This window comes from Sus scrofa, chromosome 13 (assembly GCF_054392235.1).
Source record: "Sus scrofa isolate SSC_HxYL_T2T_F1_AM1 chromosome 13, Sscrofa_HxYL_maternal_Yorkshire_Landrace_v2.0, whole genome shotgun sequence".
NCBI lineage: Eukaryota > Metazoa > Chordata > Mammalia > Artiodactyla > Suidae > Sus > Sus scrofa.
Window position 1 is genome coordinate 130,044,125 of NC_139395.1, and position 24,587 is coordinate 130,068,711.

Here is a 24,587-nt window from a genome sequence, read left to right on the forward strand (position 1 = left end):
TCATCATTGAATTTATAAATTCAGTATTTTGCAGGTTATTCTTAAAAACTACTTAGGAAGATAAAATGTAAACTAATACTAATATAAGGAATGAAAACTGAAATTTAATAATGAAAAATAATCTCTATGCTTAAATTTCATTGTATTCCTTAATCCACTAAGCAAGGCCAGGGATCGAATCCTCATCCTCATGGACTCTAGTCAGTTTCACTAACTGCTGAGGCAAGAAGGAAACTCCCAAAAATCTCTTTATGGTTGCTTTGTTTTTTTTATAAAGGCAGGTCCAAATTCAAAAGTAAAATTCTAATAAACAGAGGCCCAAGGAGGGTTATTCTCTTTATCAACATATTCATCAGAGCTTATCATTAAATAGTATCTGTCACTGATGTATTTTAAAATAATTAAATTACACATCTACATAGAATGTTAAGAAACTTTCGTACTAAACAAAGTAAATGAATATGGGCTTATTGGAGTTTTGGTTAAACTAATTTAATCTATATAATGTGTTGTCTAGCCTGTCTACCCTAGTTGTTTAGTGCTTAGTTCATATCTTTTTCTTTTGTGCTTCTACTCTCAGGCTCCGTGTAGCACTTATGAACAACCCATAAAATACTCTGGGCTCACAAACAGCACATGGCTAGGAGATATTTTAATTGGTTAACAGAGAGTCAAAGTACACCTAAGTTCATCTTTCTTAAGGCTGCTCCTTCTTTTCCTCTTTGGAACACCTAACCTACTTCTCTAACTATACACAGTGAGAAACTAAAAAGATGTTACCTTTAAGACTTGAATTTTAATGTCTTGATTTTACACACAGACGAGATCATTTTAAAATACACTGATAGTTTGCAGCCTAATCTTAGCTCACAAAAAAGGCTAAAAAATACACAAATGAAAAAAGCACATTGCATTGTCTCTGTCAGGAAACTTGTAACTACTTAAACATGAGAAGATTCCAGATGCCAGAATAGGAAGCTCAGAATCAAGACTGGGAAGGATGGGGAGAAAAAGTGAGAGATATGGCAGTGAAATCCATAAGCAGTGAGGTTGGAGACTCCTGTTCTCTTTTGCATATCCCTCCTAAAACAAATACTGCAGTAAATCAAAAATAGGAAAAACAAAAACAAAAACCCACCTAAGTGGCTTAGAGACTTAAGAGGTAAGACTTCAAGATAGAGGATATCAGAGGGCCGACACCATGCACACATTTATAATTTATTACTTTATCATCTGAATTAGCAGATGGGAAAATAGTCACAAAGAAAATAAGGATTTAAATTCATTCAGAGACCACGGCCATAACCACTCAACTCTCCCAATTCTATGGAACACTTAGAATAGGGTCAAGGATCAAGACAGGCAGTACAAGCTGTTTACTAAACAGAAAAAAAAGACTGCATCACTGTTCTTGTTTCAACTCAGGGTATTAGAAAGTGGTATCGGTAGTGCATGAAACATTAAGACATCTTATTAGCAAGGTTTCTGAAGTGTTTTGATTTTTCATAAGCCTTCTAAATTATAGCAACTTCCATGATTTCTGTATGCCAATTCCTGAGTACAACTTAAATAATAATAATTAGTTACGTTTAGATCCAGGCAGAATGATGTCAAAGTTTGGCTGGAATGTTGCACATATCCTGAGGTTGTTCTGAGACCAGGTGCTCACAACCACCTCCAGTTGTTTTGCATGTGCTTCGAATGTTCTCAAACAGCAAGGAAATGCCTCTAAATGGGTCATTAGCACTGTTTTGGCACTTATCGTTAATGTTTACCCTGAAGAAGTGAATCTTACTTAAATGCTCTGCTTCAATACATGTTGAATTCAACTATAGCTTTTCCTTTATTTCTAGCCATTGCATTACATGGCATCTTAAAATCATTATGTTTAAAACTACTTTTCTTCCTCTCCCTAAAACTTGTTTTTCCTCAGAAATATCCTACCTTACTTTGCTACACCTGCAAGTCATCCTAACTTCCACCTCAGCCTGTGGCATTCCACCATTTGCCAAATCCTATCAATCCTGCATCTCCGATCTCTGTTCTCAGCTTTCCTTTTCTTCTAGAACCTTAGGTTTAATGTCCCATCCTCCTTTGCCTGGACTAGTACCGTCATAAATTCATTTTCTCTCTTCCCCAGTCCAGTATATTTGCTACACTACAGCTAGAATACGACCTGTAAAACAAAAACTGATCATATTTCTCCTTACTTGAGCACTGAGAATGATCCTTTTGGCCTTCATAACCAAGGCTAAACTCCTAAGTATGGTACAGAGTTACTTTTGTAATCTTGACTCTACCCATCTCTCCAGGCTCATCTCCCTAATTCCACCTTTCCATTCTTTCCATTGCACATTAAATTCAAGTGATCGCTGATAACAAGTAACACCCTGGGTATGTTGTGTGATGTCACGCCTCTGGACCTTACGGATTCTTGTGCTCTTTTCACCTATGTGGAAGGATGGAGGTGAAGTCGTTCCTTTCATTGCTCTAAAGCTGAGCATCCTGTTATGCTAATCCCATAATATCTGTATAGCATTTACCACATTGAAAGGTTATCACCTATATATCTATGGTTGTGTATGTGTATGGGCTGAAGATGAGTTTATGTCTAGCAGCCTTTCAATTATGGAAAATTAGATTGTTAGCTAATGCTCAATAAACATCTGTTAAATCAGAATGCAATTCTACTACAATTTACCTTGGCACATCAAAAAAATTTATAATCAAGAAAAAAACATATGACTTAAATTTCCCTTGATACACTGAAGTTGAACTAGCCTCATGTCAAAATATATTTGCATTTATTTGTAAATATTTATGTAGGGGATTCTTTTTCAGGGACAACTTTTCATCTACAGAGTAGAAGGCAAAAGGGATCAGCTTAAATCTCCAAAATGCTAAAGTCCCGCCTGACTGCCATATTAGAGCATCCCTTCCTTCCGAGGGTAAAAGCAAATCTGATAATAAATACTATCTCTGTAATCAAGTACTCTACACATTCACTAGGGCAATTAAAATTTGGGAGGTAGTAAAGAAACTCCATGGTTCCCATTGTGACCAGATGGGTTAAGAACCCAACTAGTATCCATAAGGATATGGGTTGGATCCTTGGCCTTGCTTAGTAGGTTAAGGATTTGGTGTTGCCACAAGCTGTGCAAAGGTCATAGATACGGCTTGGATCTGGTGTTGCTGTGGCTGTGGCATAGGTTGGCGGCTGCAGCTGACTGGAGCCCTAGCACAGGAATTTCAATAGGCCATGGGTGTGGCCTTAAAAAGAAAGGAAAAGGAAAGAAAAGAAAACAAGAAAGGAAGGAAGAAACAAAATGAAAGAAATTAATTCCAGAGAGGAATAAGGCTGAAAACCACCATGTTCAGTATACATTAATTCAGCAATAAAGACCAGCAGTGGTAGGGCTCTATGTGGAGTTACTCTTGAGATCAAGCACCATTCCCCCGTTACCATTTAAGAAATGAGATCAGGAGTTCCCATTGGGGTGCAGTGGAAATGAATCCAACTACTAACCATGAGGTTGCGGGTTCGACCCCTGGCTTCACTCAGTGAGAAAAGGATCAAGTATTGCCGTGAGCTGTGATGTAGGTTGCAGATGTGGTTCGAATCCCACGTTGCTGTGGCTATGGCATAGGCCAGTGGCTGTAGCTCCAATTAGACCCCTAGCCTGAGAACTTCCATATGCCTCAACCACAACCCTAAAAAGCAAAAAAAGAAACGAGATGACGAGACAACCACTTTCTACATGTTGCTTGTTTCAGGAGTGTCTTTTCATGACATAACAGAGATTGTGTTCTCATTGGGAAGTTAAGTCCTCCAGAGTCTGCTAATTCTACTTTGCAAATAAAGAATGCAGGAACATGAAAATGGGCCCTGAACATGGTTATGGTATAGCGTCTGAACAGGGAAAACAAAAAGGCAAAGTTTAACTACCATCACAACACAGTGCCCTAATCTGGAAGGAAAATCTGATTTACCCAAGATCTTTTTAAAATTCAGGTCAGAAAAACCCAAAAAATTATACCCCTGCTTCCATCACCACATACTCCCTTCCCCCCAAATCCCATTCTTTTCTATAGATCCAATTTAAATGCTTAAAGGTTTCAGAAAACATAAAAAGGGGGAAAATGCTATAGGGGATCTTGGATGCTGAAGAGTTAGACGTAGCACTTATTAAAAGAAAATGTGAAGAAAGAAAAAGAATTACAAAACCAAAACCCAAATGTAACTGTTAATATCTTTTGTTTCCTTTTCTTCAGCACAATATAATACACTGGCTGTATAGTTTTGTGCCCCAAAATTTTGTCCTTAAAAATATATATAACTATGAACACTTGATACGAATTATATTTTCTGAAATGATTTCAATAATACCATAATATTCAGCCAATAAATGCACTCAGCTAGTAAATTATTCATCCTATGACTGGACACCTGGACTTTCCCAATGTTCATGATTTTAAAAAGAATCTTATCTCAGTTATCTACGTGTATAGGCTTTTGCCATGTATGTTTGTATGTGTGTAGATGGGTATGTATACATATATACTTTTTTTTCTCCTTAGGATGGATTCCCTCAAAAGTTGAAGGCGACATGAACCTTTTAAAGGAAGCGCATGATTATCAAATTGCTTTTCAAAGAAAAGATACATATTTATAATGCCATTAGCAATTTATATGTTTTCCTCATACCCTTGCTAATGTTGGCTATTCCTAAAAAAACAAAAAGATTACTATTAAGATTGAACAAGTTCTCTGGCATCTATTAAAGGACTTTTGTCTTCTAACAAGCATGTCAGTAGGAATGTGTAACAGGAATTTCTTTTTTAATCAGAGAAAAATAAACCATTCAGCTTCCAAAAAAAAAAAAAAAAAGAAGAAAAACTGATTTGGAAGTATGAAAGTATAGTAATTATCAGCATTTATGACAACTGCTTGATGTTTACTGTTAATTAGTCAGGTACACAACAACTCTGTGTCAATCAGTGTTAGTGCGTATTTTATTTTATCATAAACCAAAACTATATACATACGTGCATTTCTGTAACTGATCTTCATCTCATAAAAACCCAAAGGAAGACTCAGGATAGACACACCAGATGCTGAGCTCTCCCCACTCCGGTTCCTCATAGCTAGAGGCACATTACTGACAGCCAGTTTAACCTAACTCCATCAAGCCCATTGTTAAAGAGCCTGCTTAAAAATGGGACCAGTGGGGGATATGTAAGAAAGACTGTTTATGTAGCCCAGTTACCTTTATCTGAGTCAAGAGAAACTGCACTGTCAGGTAACTGACGGTATTTTACAATTATAGAGGTTAATACAAAATCACTAAATGAAAAAGACAAATGAGTGACCTATTCAGTGTTACAGGTCAGAACATTAACATTATACATAAACATTCAGGTTAGTTTGTGCCCACCACGATCATGTTTAGATTTCTAAATAAAACATGTTTGACGTTTGATCTTACAAACAAATACAACATTTTAAGCAACATGTCAGAAAAAGTGGTGTGGTGTGAGGCCTGTACCCTGGGACATACAATATCCTTTTGAAAAGGTTAGAAAACTATGGAATGAGAGGTAGGGTGCAGGAGAGACAAGATGATCTTTCCTGAACCAAACACTTTAAGTCCACATATATCATTACCTTCCTGTAAATGGAGACTGCATGGCAAGGTGAACCACAGTTCTAAAAAATGAGCATTTTTTAAAAATTACAGTATTCACAATCACCATCTAGAAAACTATCTGGTATTAAGGACATGTTGTTTTGGCATCTTTCAGTTAGCCTTCAATCATAAGATACAACATAGCATTCAACAGTGAAGTTCATCATAAATATATATGTTACTGAGTTCTTCAATATGTTATCAGATGACAGTTAAAATCTAGAATCAAGAATTCTCCCCCAAACCAAATACACAAAATTTCAATTTATACAATGCGACAAGAAAAATGGGTACCACAAAGTTCACAAATAATTGCCAGGAATAATTTTTTCTGAAAAAAAATAAACTAAAATTGTAAATCACTATAGAAGAGTCAAACGAAAAAAGGTGCTTGGGATGAGGAAGAAAATTTTTAAAGTACAAACCAGCTTAGGTCTTCTAAAATTAACACTATATCAGATTCTATTATACACAATTACAGTATGTACCACTTAGTATTTACTCTGCATATGGTTGCTAAATATGAATTATTAGGGCAATCAAATTACTAATGTCCTTGGGTGAATGCTAATTAAAGGAGCATACTGAATCAAGGCAACCATTACTCACGGTACTACATGTCAAATACATTCAATTTCCAAGTCATCTCAAAATTTTAAAAATAACATTTTATTCCCCAGGGAGTATTTTTTAAATATGACATTAGTTTGTAACAGTGCAAAATGATAATGATCAAGGCAACATGCTTAGGATGAACTTTCTAGAAATAAAAATAAGAAAAAAATTTAAAGTTCCAATACTTAATAAAACTATCCTATAACAAATAAACTTTTCTCTTAATTAGTTTTAACCAATAGGGAATGGTGGCTTATTTCAAACAGATGTTTATAAAATATTTGAGGCTGATTATCACACTATAGTCCCTATTTAACAAGTAACAAATTTTATGAATGAGAAAATGAGAGTCCTGAGAAATTACATAATGGAGGGGTGGGGCAGATACTTCTCTCAGGTAATATCTTCTAATGCTGATAATAGTCATAATAGGATATTTAGCACATAGTATGAAGTATTTAAGACTAAAACAATTTAAGTCATTTTCTTCCCTCTAGAGATAGATACTACACAGTCAACATTTAACACTGCAGAGAACAAATATTAGAATTTCTTACTGAAAATCATTATTTCTAAATCACACATTTATCAAAACAGAACAAAACTTTCAGAAGGTGTTTTTGGACTTTCTGACCAAGAACTTTGAGGTAATAAGACAAGCAAGAAGGAAACTTTATTTTCCTTTGTGGCAGGTCTTTACAAACCAGCCTGCTGAATGTCATTCCAAAGACACTTTGTTAGAAATATTTATTTTCTTCCCATCTCCTAATCTGATTCAGTACTCTTTTTGTTTTTCGTTTTTTTCTTTTCTTTTTTCTTTTAGGGCTGTGACCACAACATATGGAGGTTTCCAGGCTAGGGGTCCAATCGGAGCTGTAGCCTCCGGCCTACACCACAGCCACAGCAAAGCAGGATCTGAGCCGAGTCTGCAACCTACACAACAGCTCACAGCAACACTGGATCCTTAACCCACTGAGTGAAGCCAGGGATCGAACCTGCATCCTCATGGATACTAGTCAGATTCGTTTCCACTGAGCCATGATGGGAACCTCCAGATTCAGTACTCTTTTAGAGGTGAGGTAGCGATATTAAGATTCTAGTTTCTTCTGCATTGCTTTAAATCTTTAAAAGAAATAATTACGGTCTAAAAAGTAACTTACATCATTTCTTAGATATTTAACAACTAATTCTCTGTAAGTTATGGTGATAAATAAATGCCAAATCCCCCAAACAACCCAGAGAAGGAATTACTGTTCTAGATAATGCCAAAATATTATCCACTGGTCACTTTTATGTATAATTAGAGATCAAAATTGAGGAAGAGCTCTTGGAGTAAGGGTCAATTGTTAAGATGGGTTAGATTCTGGGCTCTATCTGAAACCTCTCCTGAGGCCACAGAAGCATTCATTTCTTAAACTCTTTCCCATCTCCTATTTCTAGAAGTAATTCCAAACGAACATCTCATCATATCTTTTACGGTATAAACACACCTTATCATTCCTGTTAAATATTGCCTACAAATAAAAAATACAACAATTTAGGGGAAGCTCTCTCTTTAGGAGATATTCTCACACCTCAAACCTCAATGTGTATACTTCAGGCTTTTAACTCTATCTCAAATAGTTACTAAATATAACTCTTCTTTCAGGATACCATGAACATGCTACATACTCAATGTCAATTTTTTTTTTTTTTGGTCATGTTCTAGTTGTCCTAATATGGATTAGTGGCTTTCAAACTTTAATATGCCTATGAACCATCTGAGGCATCTGTAAAATGCAGATTCTGGGGCCCCACTCCTCCTCTCCAGATGATTCTCATGCAGACGGTCAGAGAATCAAACTTTAGAACTCTGGTATAGGTGATTCTTATATTTATGGAAAGTTGCATTCCTAGAAAAACTGTTGAAAGTAAAAATATTATCAGTTGAATCTGATTCTCCCTTATAAATCATAATGTAAGTTACTGATCTTATAAAGGGGCAAGTGTTCATATTTTTAGAGATGTAGCTTAACACTGTATTTCACCACCAATACACTGTAAAGTATAAAGCTTTCTAAAGAATACACAAAGCACAACTAAAAACACAGTAAACAATTCTACAGGACTTAATATGATAAATATTAATCTACCATACAAAGTTTTTCCAAGAAATATTATTCTTGCTTTATGTTTACTGCAACATGAAATACCTTAAAATATGAAATTGAGAATGATTTTCTCTGAGAATGTAAGCAACCTTAAAACTTTTGATAATATTTAATCACTGCACACTTAGAAATTAATCCAGAGTATTATTTTACTGTCTCCTTTACTTTGTATTTTCTTGTAGAGACATAAAACATCAATTTGTGGGCTTCTGTTTGGAAAAAAGAAGATTTTTAAGTATTTATCAAACATCTCTACCTTTACCCTGTCCTATTTCACCTCAGCACTGGCTCAACCACAGGATGCTGCTGAGCTATTCAGCTGTTACTCATCTCCAGAAACAGTAGTTTGATATGGCTGAAACCAAATAGTTGCCTTTACAATAAACCTACAAGCCATTTCCCATCCCCTGATACTTCACAATGTTTTCCACTTTAGGCTCTAAAGCCTCAAAGCTCTGGCTTAAATGGTGGTCAGATTTAAAGGCAGAAAAAGCAGAGTTTGTTTTGACCCAACAAATTCTTTCCATTATGGCCCAAAGCACTATATCACAATATCCAAACATGAGCTTACACGTTATATATGTAACAGTTCGCTGCCTTTTCCACTTTACTGACATTTTATCTTATTCAAAATATTCTATGGATGTCCTCTTCGGATCTGCCTTTAATACCAGGTTACCAGTTGAAAACAAAACAAGATCTATTCATTCCAAAGCTTCATAACAGGTTATTCTGCATTGTTGGTTATTTTAGTTTCTTCTCTTTTTCCTTTTCTGTCCTTGTTGAACATAATTTTCTCAGCTGTCTCAAGTCAGAGAGAAACAGTGTTGGTGCTTGGGAATACAAAAGTCCCTCCCAAGAGAAAAGCTCATAAATGGAGTGCCCTTGAGAACATCTCAGCAAGCAGAGGATCTAAGATGGAAGATCATGTTTACATTCCATGTATAAGAAAGGACAATTAACTAAGCCCCTATAAGAAGAACTCAGGTTTCAAAACCAAAATTGAGGCCTCAACCTCCTATTCTATTCCTTCCATTTCCCCCCTCACAAGTGACTACCAAAATTATTTTTCAATACCAAATCTTACCTTACTAAATATCCAAATAACTTTAAGCTACAATTTCAAAAATTCAACCTCCCCAGCATACTTTCAACCACCAACTGATTCCATCTCATGCTCACAATCTAATTTACCACTGAAGTTAATCTTTTCCACCATCCTATGTTGCATCCAACCCAAGTTTTTCCCTCTTCTACTTTTACATTTTTTCCCTTAATCCATCCCATTTTCTCTTGTTTTCTTTCTATTCTATGACAACACCTCTAAGTCTGTCTAGAAAACATGGAGAACACTGATTTACTTAATATTTATTACAAATGACTTGCAATAATATATATGCACTAGTTGGCTTCCAATAAACACGCTAGTAAAATTCAAGGCAAAGACATACTTAATGGGGATAATACTTACAAAAGCAGTATCAAAGAATAAGGCTAATTTAGATTTTGAAATGCTAACTGCAATTAGAAGTAGTAATATTACGCTGAGGATTCTAAAGATACATTATCAAATTGATGGTAACTGAGAATTTATATGTTCCTATCAATCATGAGCAATAATCTCACCTCATAACAAATTATAAAAATGGTCTTTGAACAGTGAAAGCCAAACCATTTTACAAATATTTGCCTGAGATGATTCCAACATATTTGAAAGAGTCAGAGAGTTAAACCATGCAGTAACACATAGCTTTAAAATGGCAGTCCAGACATTAAGGAAACATACAAAGTTCAACAGTTTGGACTGATACAAATTTCAAATGCATAAAAGGTTATTTTGAGAATATTAAAATAATTTGAGGCCTATTTACTTTATGAAAGTACTCACCTGACTCTTGCAAGTATCTATATACCAAGAAGTTGACCTCATCACTGCTTATACTCATCTTTATTCCCACTTAAACCATGAGGTCACAACACAGGATATAACCCTAAAAATAAAACAAAGTTAATTAAGTATTTTCTTAATAAAATATTTTAAACAAAATGTAAACAATGTTGTAAAAACCATTTGATTTTATCAGATAATGTAAAATGAAGTTTCAATATTGCCTAATAATAAACCCTAATAAATACAGTCACTTCCAAGAAGTTAGTAATAGATGATATAACCAAAACATGGCTGGGTCTCTTTTTCTACAACATACTAGCAAAAATGATTTGAAATTTACATAAGGGCTTTAACATCATGTTTTAATGATTATATCAAATAGCACAGAAAAGTTGTTTCCTTTTTCTCCTTAACTGTAAAAACCAGTATAGTCTAAGAATCAGAATATTATTTATTTAGGAAAAGATTGATTTTAGACTACTGGGCAGAACATAAGTCATCATGCTGGTTTTGTCTACATAATTTGGTAGGATTTGAAATCTCTAGTTTTTCAACATCTAAGCTGCAATGTACAAGTTTCAAAAAACTCTAGGTATGTACAAAGCAGTCCTGAAGGATAGACAGGAGGAGAGTGAGAACATGAGTATATGGGGAGAAAGGCAAGAAACAGAAGCAATGCAGTGAGCAGTAACAGTTCACAGATGGGCTAGGTGCAGATAAAGAAACACATGAAACATGGCCTAAGAGAGGCCTTGAAAGCATCACAAGAGAAGGAACACATTTATGTTTTTAAGAGCTCATCCTGACTGCTATGAAGTACAGACTGCAAGGAAAGTGGACAGGAAAAGGGAGCCATGTTAGGAGGGTGCTACAGTATACTACAACCTACACCTTCATCCAATCTCTACACCTACAACCTTCACTGCAGCTAAAGAGAGACACAGGGATTCCAAAGGTATTTAGGAAGTAGGCTACAGGGTGAGTGACCAACACAAGAGTTGAGAAAAAGGCAGGAATCAAAGGTTTCTTTTAGGACATCTGGATAGGTAGTACTTCATTTACCGAAAAGAGAAACCATAGAGGAAATATAACGAATAACGACTACTTCATGTAAAGCAAAAGGTTCTTCCTCCAAATTAACTCACATAGTACAATTAATGACCTGTGAGAATAGATACATATATATAATACACCACTTAACAGAATGATAAAGGTAGATACTCCTATGATAATTTTTGTTCAAGACATCTTGTCTAGATGTCACTGTGGCACCACAGATGATTGGTGCTCTGCAAGATACCCTGCTCAATTTTATCCTGACCCACAGTAATGTGTAATACTGTGCTTACACACATAGTAGGTACTCATTAGTCAATGCTGAAAGTCTGCTGACTGAATGATTTAAGAAACAAAACAATCCTACCCATTATACACTTGTAAGAATTTAAATCATAATTTGACCAATCATGGATATGTCTGTCAGGGGAACAATGAGTCACTACTTAATTAGGAGGATTTCCCAAATGAGATAAAGGAGGTGGAATCCAAGTAAAAGAGACTGATAAAACAATAAATGTTCTTTTCCTCTAATATGTCATTCATTAAGTCCAGCATTCATATAATGAGTAATGGAACTGAAGCCCCTAACATATAAAAATTTTCAACAATGCTTGATTCAGATAAGCAAAGGCCACCAGTGTTCCAACTTAAAGCAGTGATCAGTGGTGCTTCTGCATCACTAATACATTCCAGGGCAAAGAAAAATAAATATGAGTAAAAATGATATAAATTAATGTCTATAAAAATTCCTATAATAAATACATATTAGCAGTATATTTTTATTTTTTCTTTGTTTTTTTTTTTTTGTCTTTTTAGGGCCACATCCGTGGCACATGGAGGTTCCCATACTACAGGTCCAATCGGAGCCATAGCCGCTGGCCTACACCACAGCCACAGCAATGCGGGATCCGAGCTGTGTCTGCAACCCACTGAGCAAGGCCAGGGATCGAACCTGCGCCCTCATGGATGCTAGTCAGGTTCATTAACCCCTGAGCCACGATGAGAATTCACAATATTAGCAGTATATCTTTTAAAGTCAGCAAAAAATATAAAAAATGCAGAGCAGGAAAGTTATCTGTTCAAAACGCTAAAAATAGGTTTATTACATTAATCATGGTACTGTACTAGTTTCTATAACCAAAAGTAAATTTTCAAGGGAAAAAAGGTAAATAGTTCAAATTTTAAAAGTATCGTTCTAGCTGTAGTCCTACTTCAGCTAGCTCTTACGCCCCTGGATAGAAAGAACATTATTGCTTTCCCTTACACCAAGTATATCCGTAGGAAGGGCAAAGCACGGTGCTAAGAGCTACGATGGATGAAATAAAGTTGTTCCATGTCTTTCAGAATTAACTGTTTTTCAGTGAAGAGAAACACTCAAACAAACGTGCCCTTTGTGTGCACGCACGCATGCACGTGCACACACACAGTTAATGCAATTCTGCATTCAAAGTTTCAGTCACAGTTGCAATAAAATTACATAGGCTCTATGAAGACTTGAGTTTATCCTCTTTCAAAGACACTTAATTCTAGAATATCATTTGATATGAAATTAGTCTACTTAAATTCTAACATCAAAAGGACACCTAAAAAGAACAGGAGATTAGACAACATTGAGACACTTGTCCAGTCTCTACCCCATACCAAACAGGTAAAGGCCTGGACGTCAGGGCTTATAGAGGTTACTACATATAAAATAAGTCCTGCCCTCAAGGAACTGATAGACCACAGAAGACATCCAAAATGAACTAACACTTCTAAAATCACAAAGCATTTCTCTGTACAGTCTGCCCAACCATACTTACCATTCTTAAATAGTAAATAACTGAATTCTTAAAAAAATTACATACCTTTATATTTTCCTACCATAACTCTCCAAAAACACAAAAGCTTTTTATTCAAAACTCCCATCGTGGAGTTCCTGCTGTGGTGTTGGGTTAAAAACCCAACTGCAGTGGCTGGGGTGGCTGGGTGCAGGTTCAATCTCTGGCCCAGCACAGTGGTTTTAAAGGATCCGGCATTGCCAGAGCTGCGGTGTAGGTCACAGCCATGGCTCTGATTCAATCTCTGGCCCAGGAACTTCCATGTGTCATGGGTGTGGCCATAATATTAAAAACAAACAAACAACAAAAAACTACCATCAGTTACAAGCGATCAAATATTTAAGTCAGACGCGCAGCTATATTAAAGTAGCCAGAAATAAATACAAAAATTAGTCTTAATGAATACTTATCCAAGCATTTAAATATAAAAGTACAAATATTTTAAATGCTCAGTATGAAATTTACTTTCAAGACTTTACAGATAATTATCAAATATTACAAAAACAGGACTGCTGAGGCAATTCAGCTATGACTCCTTTCACTGAATACATAACAGCGTTTTCAGCGTCACAAAACTGAATTCAGCATTCACACACTGGATGGTAACTGCTCCAAGCATTTAACGATCTCCTAGTTTGTTCTTCTACATATCTAGTACTATATTTCTGCCACTGGCCTCAAATAGGACAGATGTCATAGCCTTTTGTGATATCATTTCTGGAGTATACCAGGTTTGCCCAACTATGATCCTAAATCACATTATTTTAAATTTATAAGACTGAAAAACCAGTAAAGTTTGGATAGAAAGAAAAGGAAATAAAGATTTTCTTTATGCTCCTGCTCATAATACATTATTTCAAGGTATTAAAATCCTCCGGATGATCCAAAAATCAAATATATAATCAAAATTTCTTTATCTTACAAAAGTAATATAGTCCAAAATGTATAACGGCAGCATATTATCCCTTAATAAACACATTAGTTTCACTGTCATTAATCCTCAACATTTAGATGACCCAAATTTTCACTATTCTAAGATTCCTATAAGAATTTTTATGCTTAAAGGTTTTTTTCCTTAAATTCATTTTTGGTAGGTGTGCATTTATGAATAGTCCTCAACATCAGGAAAAGTCCCTACACATAAATTACCAGACCACAAGGAACAGATGAATAGCTATAATGAACACTAACAAATTAGATCCACTCAAAAAAATGAACCAATACAGGTCACCACCATGCTAAACAAGAGGAAGATGTAAACTTAACTAATAATAAACAACAGCAACAACAAAAACATGTTGGCCATAAGTGACAAAACATAACACTTCTTTAAACATTCTATCTATAAATACTGGCCACAGATGTTTAATAGTTGAAAAAAGAGCAACACTATTAAAAGCCTCTAAAAGAACTCTGATGTTAAAATAACAATTGTTGTAATATTGACAAATACTTGTCAAACAATGTAACCTTGGACATTTGGTGATAGCTTTCCAAAAATAAACATTAAAGACCCACAGGTACCCAAGGTAACTGACACGTTGGGAGGCCATCTAGAAAAAAGAATAACTCGGGCTTCTTTGGAACTCAGCAGCAAAGAGGAGGAATAAACAGCCAGATGAAGAAAACTGTGACTTGCCTCTTGTACCATCCACCGCCACTGTCTGATGAAAGAGAATACTATGACTGCCTTCCATCTGGAGAACTAGTCCATTCTTAGCCCTGTGGTTTAAGGGAACGAACTCCTGGTCCAGAGGAAAGCACTTATTTGCTTAGGCCGACCAGCAAATCATTCCTTCGGTCTGGGGCCAACATAACTCCTTCACTGACATACACCATACCCCATGTGTTCAACTCAACCGCTCCCAGTAAGTGAAATGCTAGAAGACATGTGCTGGTTTCTATGAAAATAACCTCCTTTCAGAGGAGTGGTCAGGCAACAAGGGCACTATGTGAAGCCTGTGATGAAGAGAGGCAGAAAAGGAAGGCAGAGAAACAAGACAAACTGTCTTGATGACAAGTATCTACTGAGCAAACTGAATCAGGTACTATCTCCAGCTAATTTACCATGGTATTTTGGTTACAGAAGTAAAAAATTAATTGTATTATCTAACCCAGACAAGATTTGTTAGCTGCAACCAAAAGAGGGCAGGCAACCTAAGAAATGTTTTAAAACAATTAAGTGACTAAAGTTAATGATAGACCTTACTTGGAGAAATGGGGGGGGAATACCCAAAAATTCTCAATTGATTCCAGACTAGAAAGTAGAAAGATTTACCTACAGAAATGGGCTGCCTAGAGAGCAAAACCCTCTGGGGACTCATACTTTATATGCGTCAAACTAGAGGTAAAACAGAGGACATCCCAGCAGAAATACTCCAGAGTGTAATATAACAATCTGCTGCTCATGGAAAGTGGTACCTCTGGTTTTGCTCCCCTCATATAGAAAGGTCAAATTTCCACTTACTTAAATTATTTTAAGGTAACAACCTAATCCAAACATTTGTTGCTTAGATGCATTTATGGGGATGGGGTACTGACAAGTGAAAATTTTAATACTACAATGGTTGTGCAATTAACAGAGCCTATGGTGGGGCAAAATTCACTATTTTCTGACAAATTTGTTTTATTTATTCAGTCAAAAGTGGATGAGCACTTCAGGTGTTTAAGGCACTGTGACAGGTGCTAGAGACATGTCTAAACAATGTAGACCAGGGCTAGACCTTGAGAACTTCACAAATGGCTGGGAAGAAAGAGAACAATTAATCCCAACTTGGATAAGCAAAAATGCAGAAAATTAGGAGAGCATACACCCTGAGGCTAGGGTTGTAGATAGGTGAAGGATGTAAAATGTGGGTGGCTTACTGGTTACTACCATAGGCACAGTGTTGGAGGAACTAATTTTCCTTTTAATTCAAAATGTGTGAAGTATACCAAGTTGCCTTTTCTCCCATCTGTGTGCACATGGCTTCTCCTTAACTCAAATATTACAGAAAATGAAATGGAAGACTATTGATATTTACTGAATAATTGCCACATGCAATGTATGGGGCAAGGCCATATACACATTATTTAATTTCCTCTTCAGTATTATCTTACTAATTTTAATGCAAGAGCATTGAGACAAGAAAACTGTACTTCTATATACAGATCTGTATTCAGAAATGCTATTTAAACACTAAACTGACTTTCCTCAGAGCAGAAGAAAAAAAAATATGAAATGTATAATATAAAAGAACATAGTAAAGTCAAAATTCTTAGCAAGAGGTGGTCCGAGGAAGTTGGCAACACAGGCCAGCACTGCACAGCTTATATGAACAATGATATGAACAGTCAGCTGGTCTCTGCAGTTACAAACAGATCACCATAATACCCTGCTAAACACAGCTTCTAAACTCACAGAGAATCATGTTATAAAAATTTGTTGGGTGTAAGTTCTCAATCTGCCCATGAAGTAAAGTAAAAGTTCATCCACTGCCATGGGTTATCAAAGGAAAATGTTGAATTGTCTTGTTAAAACCAGGACACACTGCAAAAATAATAAACTATGACAACTAACAATACCAAAAACAACAAAACAAAGTGTGTGTGGATGGGAAATGAAATAAGAGAGGAGAGAAATTAAGTCAATTTATCCATTAGTGAAGTCATGGTGGTTATTACCATCTCATGGGCTGAACTACGTCCCTTCAGAAATCATATGACGAGGCCCTAACCTCCATTATCTTGTATCTTTACTCGGCTCATGGAGGCTTTAGAGAGGTGATTAAGTTAAAACGCAGAATATTAGCATGAACCTTGCTAATAACTATAACCTAACATGACTAATGTCCTTTTAAGAGGAGGAAGAGACACCAAAATGCATGTGCACAAAGGAAAGACCACATGAGGAGCCAGGAGAAGGCACCATATGCAAGTCAAGGAGAGGAGCCAAACCTGCTCGCACCTTATCTAGCACTTCTAACTTTCAGGACTGTGAGGAAATAGACTTCTGTTGTTTTATAAGCCACCCAGCCTGTGGTATTGTGTCATTTATGGCAGCCCTAGCAAACTGATACATACTAATGATTATAAATTCTATAAAACTGATCGCTGGAAACCTTCAAAATTATTGATGTTAAGTTCACAATTGCTAGGAACTGCCTTCCTGAAAATGTGTCTCTCTTTAGGAACCTATTCTGTACTGTAATTGCCAAAGACAATTACATGTACTATAATGGTCAAAGACAATGAGATTAACAGGATACATTAACATTTCATAATCTTCTGCCCTACAATGCCCCCCTACCCAGCATAAAAATGCATCATCCTTATTTTCCCCTCATTAAAAATAATAATTAAAATCCTATTACTGTTGGGTTATAACACTCTTGTATATAGAAAATACAGTACAATGAAGGAAGATATATTTTAAGACTTTGGCAATATGGCTTAAAATGTGCATAAAATACATTCCCACCTTTTATAATGCTAAATATTAAACTATTCCACAAAATTTTACCAAAGTCATGATTACAAAAATTACTTTTGTAAACTGTAAAATGCAACAAATTAGGATTTAGAAACAATCTCAAGAAGCATTAAGCTCTAAACGAAATATGTATTTCGGCTATTTTAATACAAATACTAACAAATTTAAAACAAAATATAAAAACCCAGTACAATAAAACCAAATAATCTGGCTGATTTCTTAAGCATTAGTGGCAAACAGCATAGTACTCTTTAAAGTGCATTAGTTCCTACAAACATGATTTCTTTCTCAAACATTTTAAGTACATCTTTTCACAGATACCTGTAATATTAAATCCAAAGAGAAGTAAAGTAGTGTATTTCCCTAAAAAACAAAAATGAAAACAAAAACAAAAAATTCTACTACTCTTGATACTAGGATAAATGCTAAATTTAAACTATATTTTTAAAGATCCAATCTCAGGAGATTAACTTTTATTCACACTATCAAAAAGAAGAAACAATCGTTTCAAGATAATTAGCGCTGTATCTCATTTTAAATGTAAGTTTAAGGTATCTTTAAGAATTTGAATACACTGTCCCAGTGAAAAGTCTGTAGTATTTGCACCTACCTTCCTTAAGAAAAGAACACATTTAAAAAAATTATGTGGACAAGATAGTTTGTTAAGGGAAATTAGTAGGCACTGGCACTGACTTTCACCTTCCAATTTTGACGAGCATCTTTCAGATAATTTTCCTACAAGTGTGCCTGGAAATATGGGTAAATACATTTTACACAAAGGCTAATTATTTCTTCTTTTTAACACAGGCATACTTGTGTTAAAGTATGTTTTGCTTTATTGGTTTTTTTTTTTTTTCTTTTTACAAATTGAAGGTCGTGGCAATGCTGCATTGTCAAATGACAGCACTTATAAGCAATAAGGTACTTCTTAAATTGAGGTATATATATATTTTTAGACATAATATTATCACACACTTAATAGACTACAAAATTTGTGTAAACATAACTTTTATATATGCACTGGAAAACCAAAAATTCATGTGACTTGTTTTATTGTGGTGCTCTGAACCAAATCTGCACTATCTCTGCAGTAGGCAATTTTTATGCTGTTAGAATTTTTTCTTTTGGTTACTGTTGCTTTGTTATCAGATGAATGGTTATCAAAGTTGGTGAATCTTAAGAATATAAAACATAATTTAGAAGGAATAAACCTCTAAATTTTTTATTTTCCTTTCCTTTTCCATTGGAATCCAGAGCTCTCATGTAAATTAAAGACAGCGTGACAGAGAAATAATATTTCAGGTAGCTTGTATGAATTTAGACAAATACTGTGAATCCTCTGGGTCTCTGCTTCCTCATCTAGAAAGTGAGGAAAGCCAAGTAGACAGATTCTTTCACTTCTAAACTTCAATGATTTGAGTCACTACCAGTATACTGAGTATCACATATAAATCTTGCAGGCTAACAGAGAGTACCAGATCATGTGGTGATTTTTAACAAGGCATTTTTAAAGAAACTTACAGAAGTGCATTAGGAAATTTTTAAAACTGTCAGATCTCAGATGGACATCTCTAGGAATTAAGAAAAAGGAAAACAAATGAGTCTACTTCATTAAGAAATATTCAAGTACTTATGCTTATTAGGACCAGCTATTCTATACAAATATTGACTTTTAAAAACTCATAGGCAACTTTGCTGTACAGCAGAAATTAACAGAAGATTGTAAATCTACCATAATAAAAAGATTAAAAAAATTAAGACACAGGCAAATCATGTATCAAGTCAACTTTTTCATAAACTGAGACTTCTAATGTCCATTATTTGGTTCAATTGTGATGTATACCAAGGGCTTACAAACTTCAGCCTGTGTGTAAATTTCAACCTATCACCTATTTTTGTTTAGCCCACAATACCTTGTGGTTTTCACAAAACAGTGAACTATTTTTACAGAACATTCATCGTTGATTTTATGATAGGGAACACTAACTTTGAATATTAAGCAATTTTAAGTCTCAGTAAAGCTCTCTCGACTGAGAAGAGCAAACTAGCATGCATTATGTGATGAGTAAATTTTGATTTAAATTCAACTACAGCCCTCTTTCTTTTTAAAACCAAAATGACTCTGATGAGTTGCCTCATAGTCTACAAATGTGGACTTCGACCTCCCAAACATATAAGAGTGGCTGTTCAAAAAGGTATCTTCAAAAATTCCTTTAAAATATAAGATTGTATGATTCAAGGATGGACCCAATAGACATGGGTTAAATGACAAGGTACACTGAGAGGGGGATGAAAAAGGACAAGAAATTAAAACAGATAAAGAGAGGCCATAGTTTTGGTATGTCTCTTTCAACTACTGACTGGTACCTAGTCATACCCAGTCAGTCTGGGAAGGAAAAGACTGGAAATGAAAGTCAAGTAAGAAGACAAGAAAAGCAACAGAATTTTCTCTATTTTAAAACTTACTATACTGGCTTTGGAACAGAAATGTTATGAGAACTGGAAAAACCAAAATGCAGCTACAATTTTGAAATGACAATCACCTGAATGAATGGAAATTTTGCTTACAACTAGGATATCAGAAGCAAATAAGGTACAGAGTGTAACAAACTCATGGAATTAAAATAAATACTACTTCAGCAGTTTTTAAAAACAATTTACTGTATAAGAAATAGACATTCTTTGGTTTCTCAAAAGAAAAAAAAAGGCAAAAAACCCAAGACTACTAAGCCCTAACTATTCTTGGTTATATTTAGTAAATTCTTTGGAAGGGCAGTAGTAAAAATGTGCAGGAGAGTGTTCTGATAGCAGAGATATATGGTTAATATAGGCCAAATGTCCATGTATGGGAAGAAAATGGGAAGAAGAGATCAACACTCATCCCAATGAGCAATAAATGCTTATTCAAATTAAGAAGATGACTTAAAGCCAAATTTAAAACTCAGCCACAACATGCACACAACCCAATTACTAAATCTGGAAAACAAAAGATAAAGAGAGTAGAAATTGGTGATATATATGGATTGAGGTAGGCTTTTAAGTTTCAATGGGGGGGGTGGGTGAGAAGCAATCCCACCATGAAAATCTCATGGATCAATTTCAGAGAGTTAAAGAAAATAGTCAGTAATATTATCCTATAAGATTTTCTGACATATTGTTTAGCCTCCATGTGTTTGTGCTTTTCACAGTTTTTTTCTTGTAATTGATTTCTAATCTTATAATGTTGTGGTTGAGAAAGATGGTTAGCATGATTTCAATTTCTTAAATTTACCAAGGCTTGCTTTATGCCCCAAGATGTGACCTATCCTGGAGAATGTTCCATGTGCACTTGAGAAGGAAGGATATGCTGGCTGCTTTCCAATGGAATATTCTATGAATATCCAATTAAGACCATCTGGTTTCTAATGTGTCATTTAAGGCCTATGTTTTCTTACTGATTTTCTGTCTGGATGATTTGTCCAATGACGTAAGGGAGTGTTAAAGCCCCCTACTATTATTGTGTTACTGTCAATTTCTCCTTTTACGGCTGTTAGCATTTGCCTTATATATTGTGTTGCTCCTATGTTGGGTATATATATATATATATATATATATATTTACAATCGTTTATCTTCTTGGACTGATCCTTTGATAATTATGTAGTGTCCTTCTTTGTCTTCTGTAACAGTCTTGATTTTAACCAAAGGATCGAAAAGGAAATCAAAAAACACCTAGAGACAAATGTCAATAAAAACATGATGATCCAAAACTTATGGGACACAGCAAAAGCAGTTCTAAGAGGGAAGTTTGTAACAATAAAATCTTACCTCAGAAAACAAGAAAAATCTCAAATATACAACCTAACCCTTATACCCAGAGAAACTAGAGAAACACAAGCAAAATCCAAAGTTAAGAGAAGAAATTACAAACATCAGAGCAGAAAGAAATGAGACAGAGAAGAAAAAAACAATAGAAAAGAGAAATGAAACTAAAAGTGGGTTCTTTGGAGTTCCCTGGTGGCCTAGGCATTAAGGGTCCAGTGCTGTCACTGCTGGGCTTGGGTTCAATCCCTGACACTGGAACTTCTGCATGCTGCAGTTATGGCCACTCAACAAAAACCCCAAAAATGATACAGTTCCCATTGTTGCTCAGCGGTAATGAACCCTCACTTCTTTCTTCTAGTATCCATGAGGATGCAGGTTTGGTCCCTGGCCATGCTCAGTGGATTAAGGAGCTGGCATTGCCGTGAGCTGTAGTGTAGAGAGCAGACACGGCTTGGGTCCCACACTGCTATGGCTGTGGTGTCGGCTGGCAGCTGTAGCTCTGATTTGACCCTCAGCCCGGGAACTTCCAGGTGCTGTGGGTATGGCTCTAAAAAGAAAAAAAAAAAAAAAAAAAAAAGCTGGTTCTTTGAAAAGATCAACAAAATTAACAAACCTTTAACAAGACTCATCAGAAAAAAAGGGAGAGGCTTCAAATTAATAAAATTAGAAATGAAAAGGGAAAAGTTAGAACTGACAACATAGAAATACAAAGGATCTTAAGACTACTTTAAGCAACTATATGCTAATAAAATGGACAATCTGGAAGAAATGTATAAAGATACAACCTTCCAAGAATGAACCAGGAAGATATAGAAAATATGAACAGATCAATAATCACAAGTACTGAAATTGAAACTGTGATTTAAAAACTTCTAAAACACAAAAGTCCAAGACTGGATGGCTCCACAGGTGAATTCTATCAAACATTCAGAGAAGACTTAACACCAATCCTAACAAAATTCTTCCAAAAAACTACAGAGGATGAAAAACATGTCAAGCTCATTCTACAAGGCCACCATCACCCTGATACCAAAACCAGAGAAAAGAAAATTACAGGCCATTATCACGGATGAACATAGATGCAAAAATCCTAAACAAAATACTAGCAAATTGTATCCAACAGTATATTAAAAGGATCATACACCACAATCAAGTGGGATTTGTCTCAGGGATGCAAGGATTCTTCAACATCTGCATATTAATCACATGAATAAACAGAAGAATGAAAAATCATGTCACAGAAAAATCTTTCAACAAAACTCAATACCCATTTACGATTAAAAAAAAAAAAATTCTCCAGAAAGTGGGCATAAAGGGAACCTACCTCAACATAATAAAGGCCATATATGACAAACCCACAGCTAACATCATTTTCAACAGTGAAAAGCTAAAAGCATTTCTGCTAAGAATAGGAACAATACAAGGATATCCACTCTAACCACTTTTACTCAACAGTTTGGGAAGTCCTAGCCAGGGCAATCATAGAAGAAGAAGAAATAAAAGGAACCCAAATTGGAAAAAAGATAAAATTGTCACTATATGCAGATGATATGATACTATACACAGAAAATCCTAAAGATGCTACCAGAAAACTACTAGAGCTCATCAATGAATTCAGTAAAATTGCAGGATACAAAATTAATACAAAGAAATCTCTTGCATTCCTATATACTAACAATGAAAGATCAGAAAGAGAAATTAAGGAAATAATACCATTTACCATTGCATCAAAAAGATTAAGAAATCTAGGAATAAACCTACCTAAGGAGGCAAAAGACCTGTACTCTGAAAACTATAAGATGCTGATGAAAGAAAATGAAGATGACACAAACATATGGAAAGATACACCACACTCTTAGATTGAAAGAATCAATATTATCAAAGTGACTATACTACCCAAGGCAATCTACAGACTCAATGCAATCCCTATCAAATTGCCAATGGCATTTTTTCACAGAACTAGAACAAAAAATTTTTAAATTTGCAGGGACACGAAAGACTATGAAGAGCCAAAGCAATTTTGAGAAAGAAAAAATGGAGCTGGAGGAATCAGGCTCCCTAACTTCAGGCTATACTATAAAGCCACAGTCATCAAAACAGTATATAGAATGAGCCCCCAAACAGAAATATAGATCAATGGTACAGGATAGGAAGCCCAGAGATAAGCCCATTCACCTATGGTCAACTAATCTAGGATAAAGGAGGCAAGAATATACAATGGAGAAAGAACAGTCTCTTTGATAAGTGGTGCTGGGAAAACTGGACAGCTACATGTAAAAGAAAGATATTAGAACATTCTCTAACACCATATATAAAAATAAACTCTAAATAGATTGAAAACCTAAACATGAGGCTGGACACTATAAAACCCTTAGAGAAAAACAGGCAGAACACTTCAACACAAATCATAGCAATATCTTTTTCATCAGCCTCTTAGAGTAAAAAAAATAAAAAGAAAAAGAAACAAATGAAAATCTTTTTTTTTTTTTTTTGGCAGGGAGTACACCAGATACACATGGACATTTCTGGGCCAAGGATCAAACCCACGCCACAGCAGCAAATCAAACTGCCGGAATGACACCACCATATCCTTAACCCACTGCATCACAAGAGACCTCCAAATGGGACCTAATTAAATGTAAAAGCTTCTTCACAGCAAAAGAAACCATAAAACGAAAAGATAACCTACAGAATGAGAGACAATATTTACAAACGAAGTAACTGACAAGGGATTTATCTCCAAATATACAGTTTATGCAGTCAATATCAAAAAAACAAACAACTCAATCAAAAAATGGGCAGAAGATCGAAACAGACATTTCTCCAAAGAAAACACACAGATGGCCAAAAAACACATGAAAAATGTTCAACATCACTAATTATTAGAGGCATACAAATCAAAATTACAATGAGCTATCACCTTACACAAGTCAGAATGAGAATCATCAAAAAATCTACAAACATTAAGTGCTGAAGAGGATGTGGAAAAAAGGGAACCTTCCTACACGGGAATGTAAAATGGTACAACCACTATGGAGAACAGTATGGAGGTTACTTAAAATACTAAATATAGAACTACCATCTGATCCAG

General features: G+C 35.3%; 1 protein-coding gene across 10 annotated transcripts in view; it reads right to left on the reverse strand.

The window, feature by feature from the left end:
- TBL1XR1 (TBL1X/Y related 1) overlaps positions 1–24,587 on the reverse strand; it is a 175,964-nt gene that overhangs the window by 33,319 nt on the left and 118,058 nt on the right. For 4 of the 10 annotated variants that reach the window (XM_021071199.2, XM_021071203.2, XM_021071198.2 and 1 more), the window contains one exon: positions 10,341–10,443. The exons of the other annotated variants lie outside the window; for them this stretch is intronic. In XM_021071199.2, the coding sequence (XP_020926858.1) occupies positions 10,341–10,398 (58 nt within the window). In that variant the 5' untranslated portion in view covers positions 10,399–10,443. The remainder of the gene's footprint in view (positions 1–10,340; positions 10,444–24,587) is intronic. 10 annotated transcript variants of the gene reach the window in all.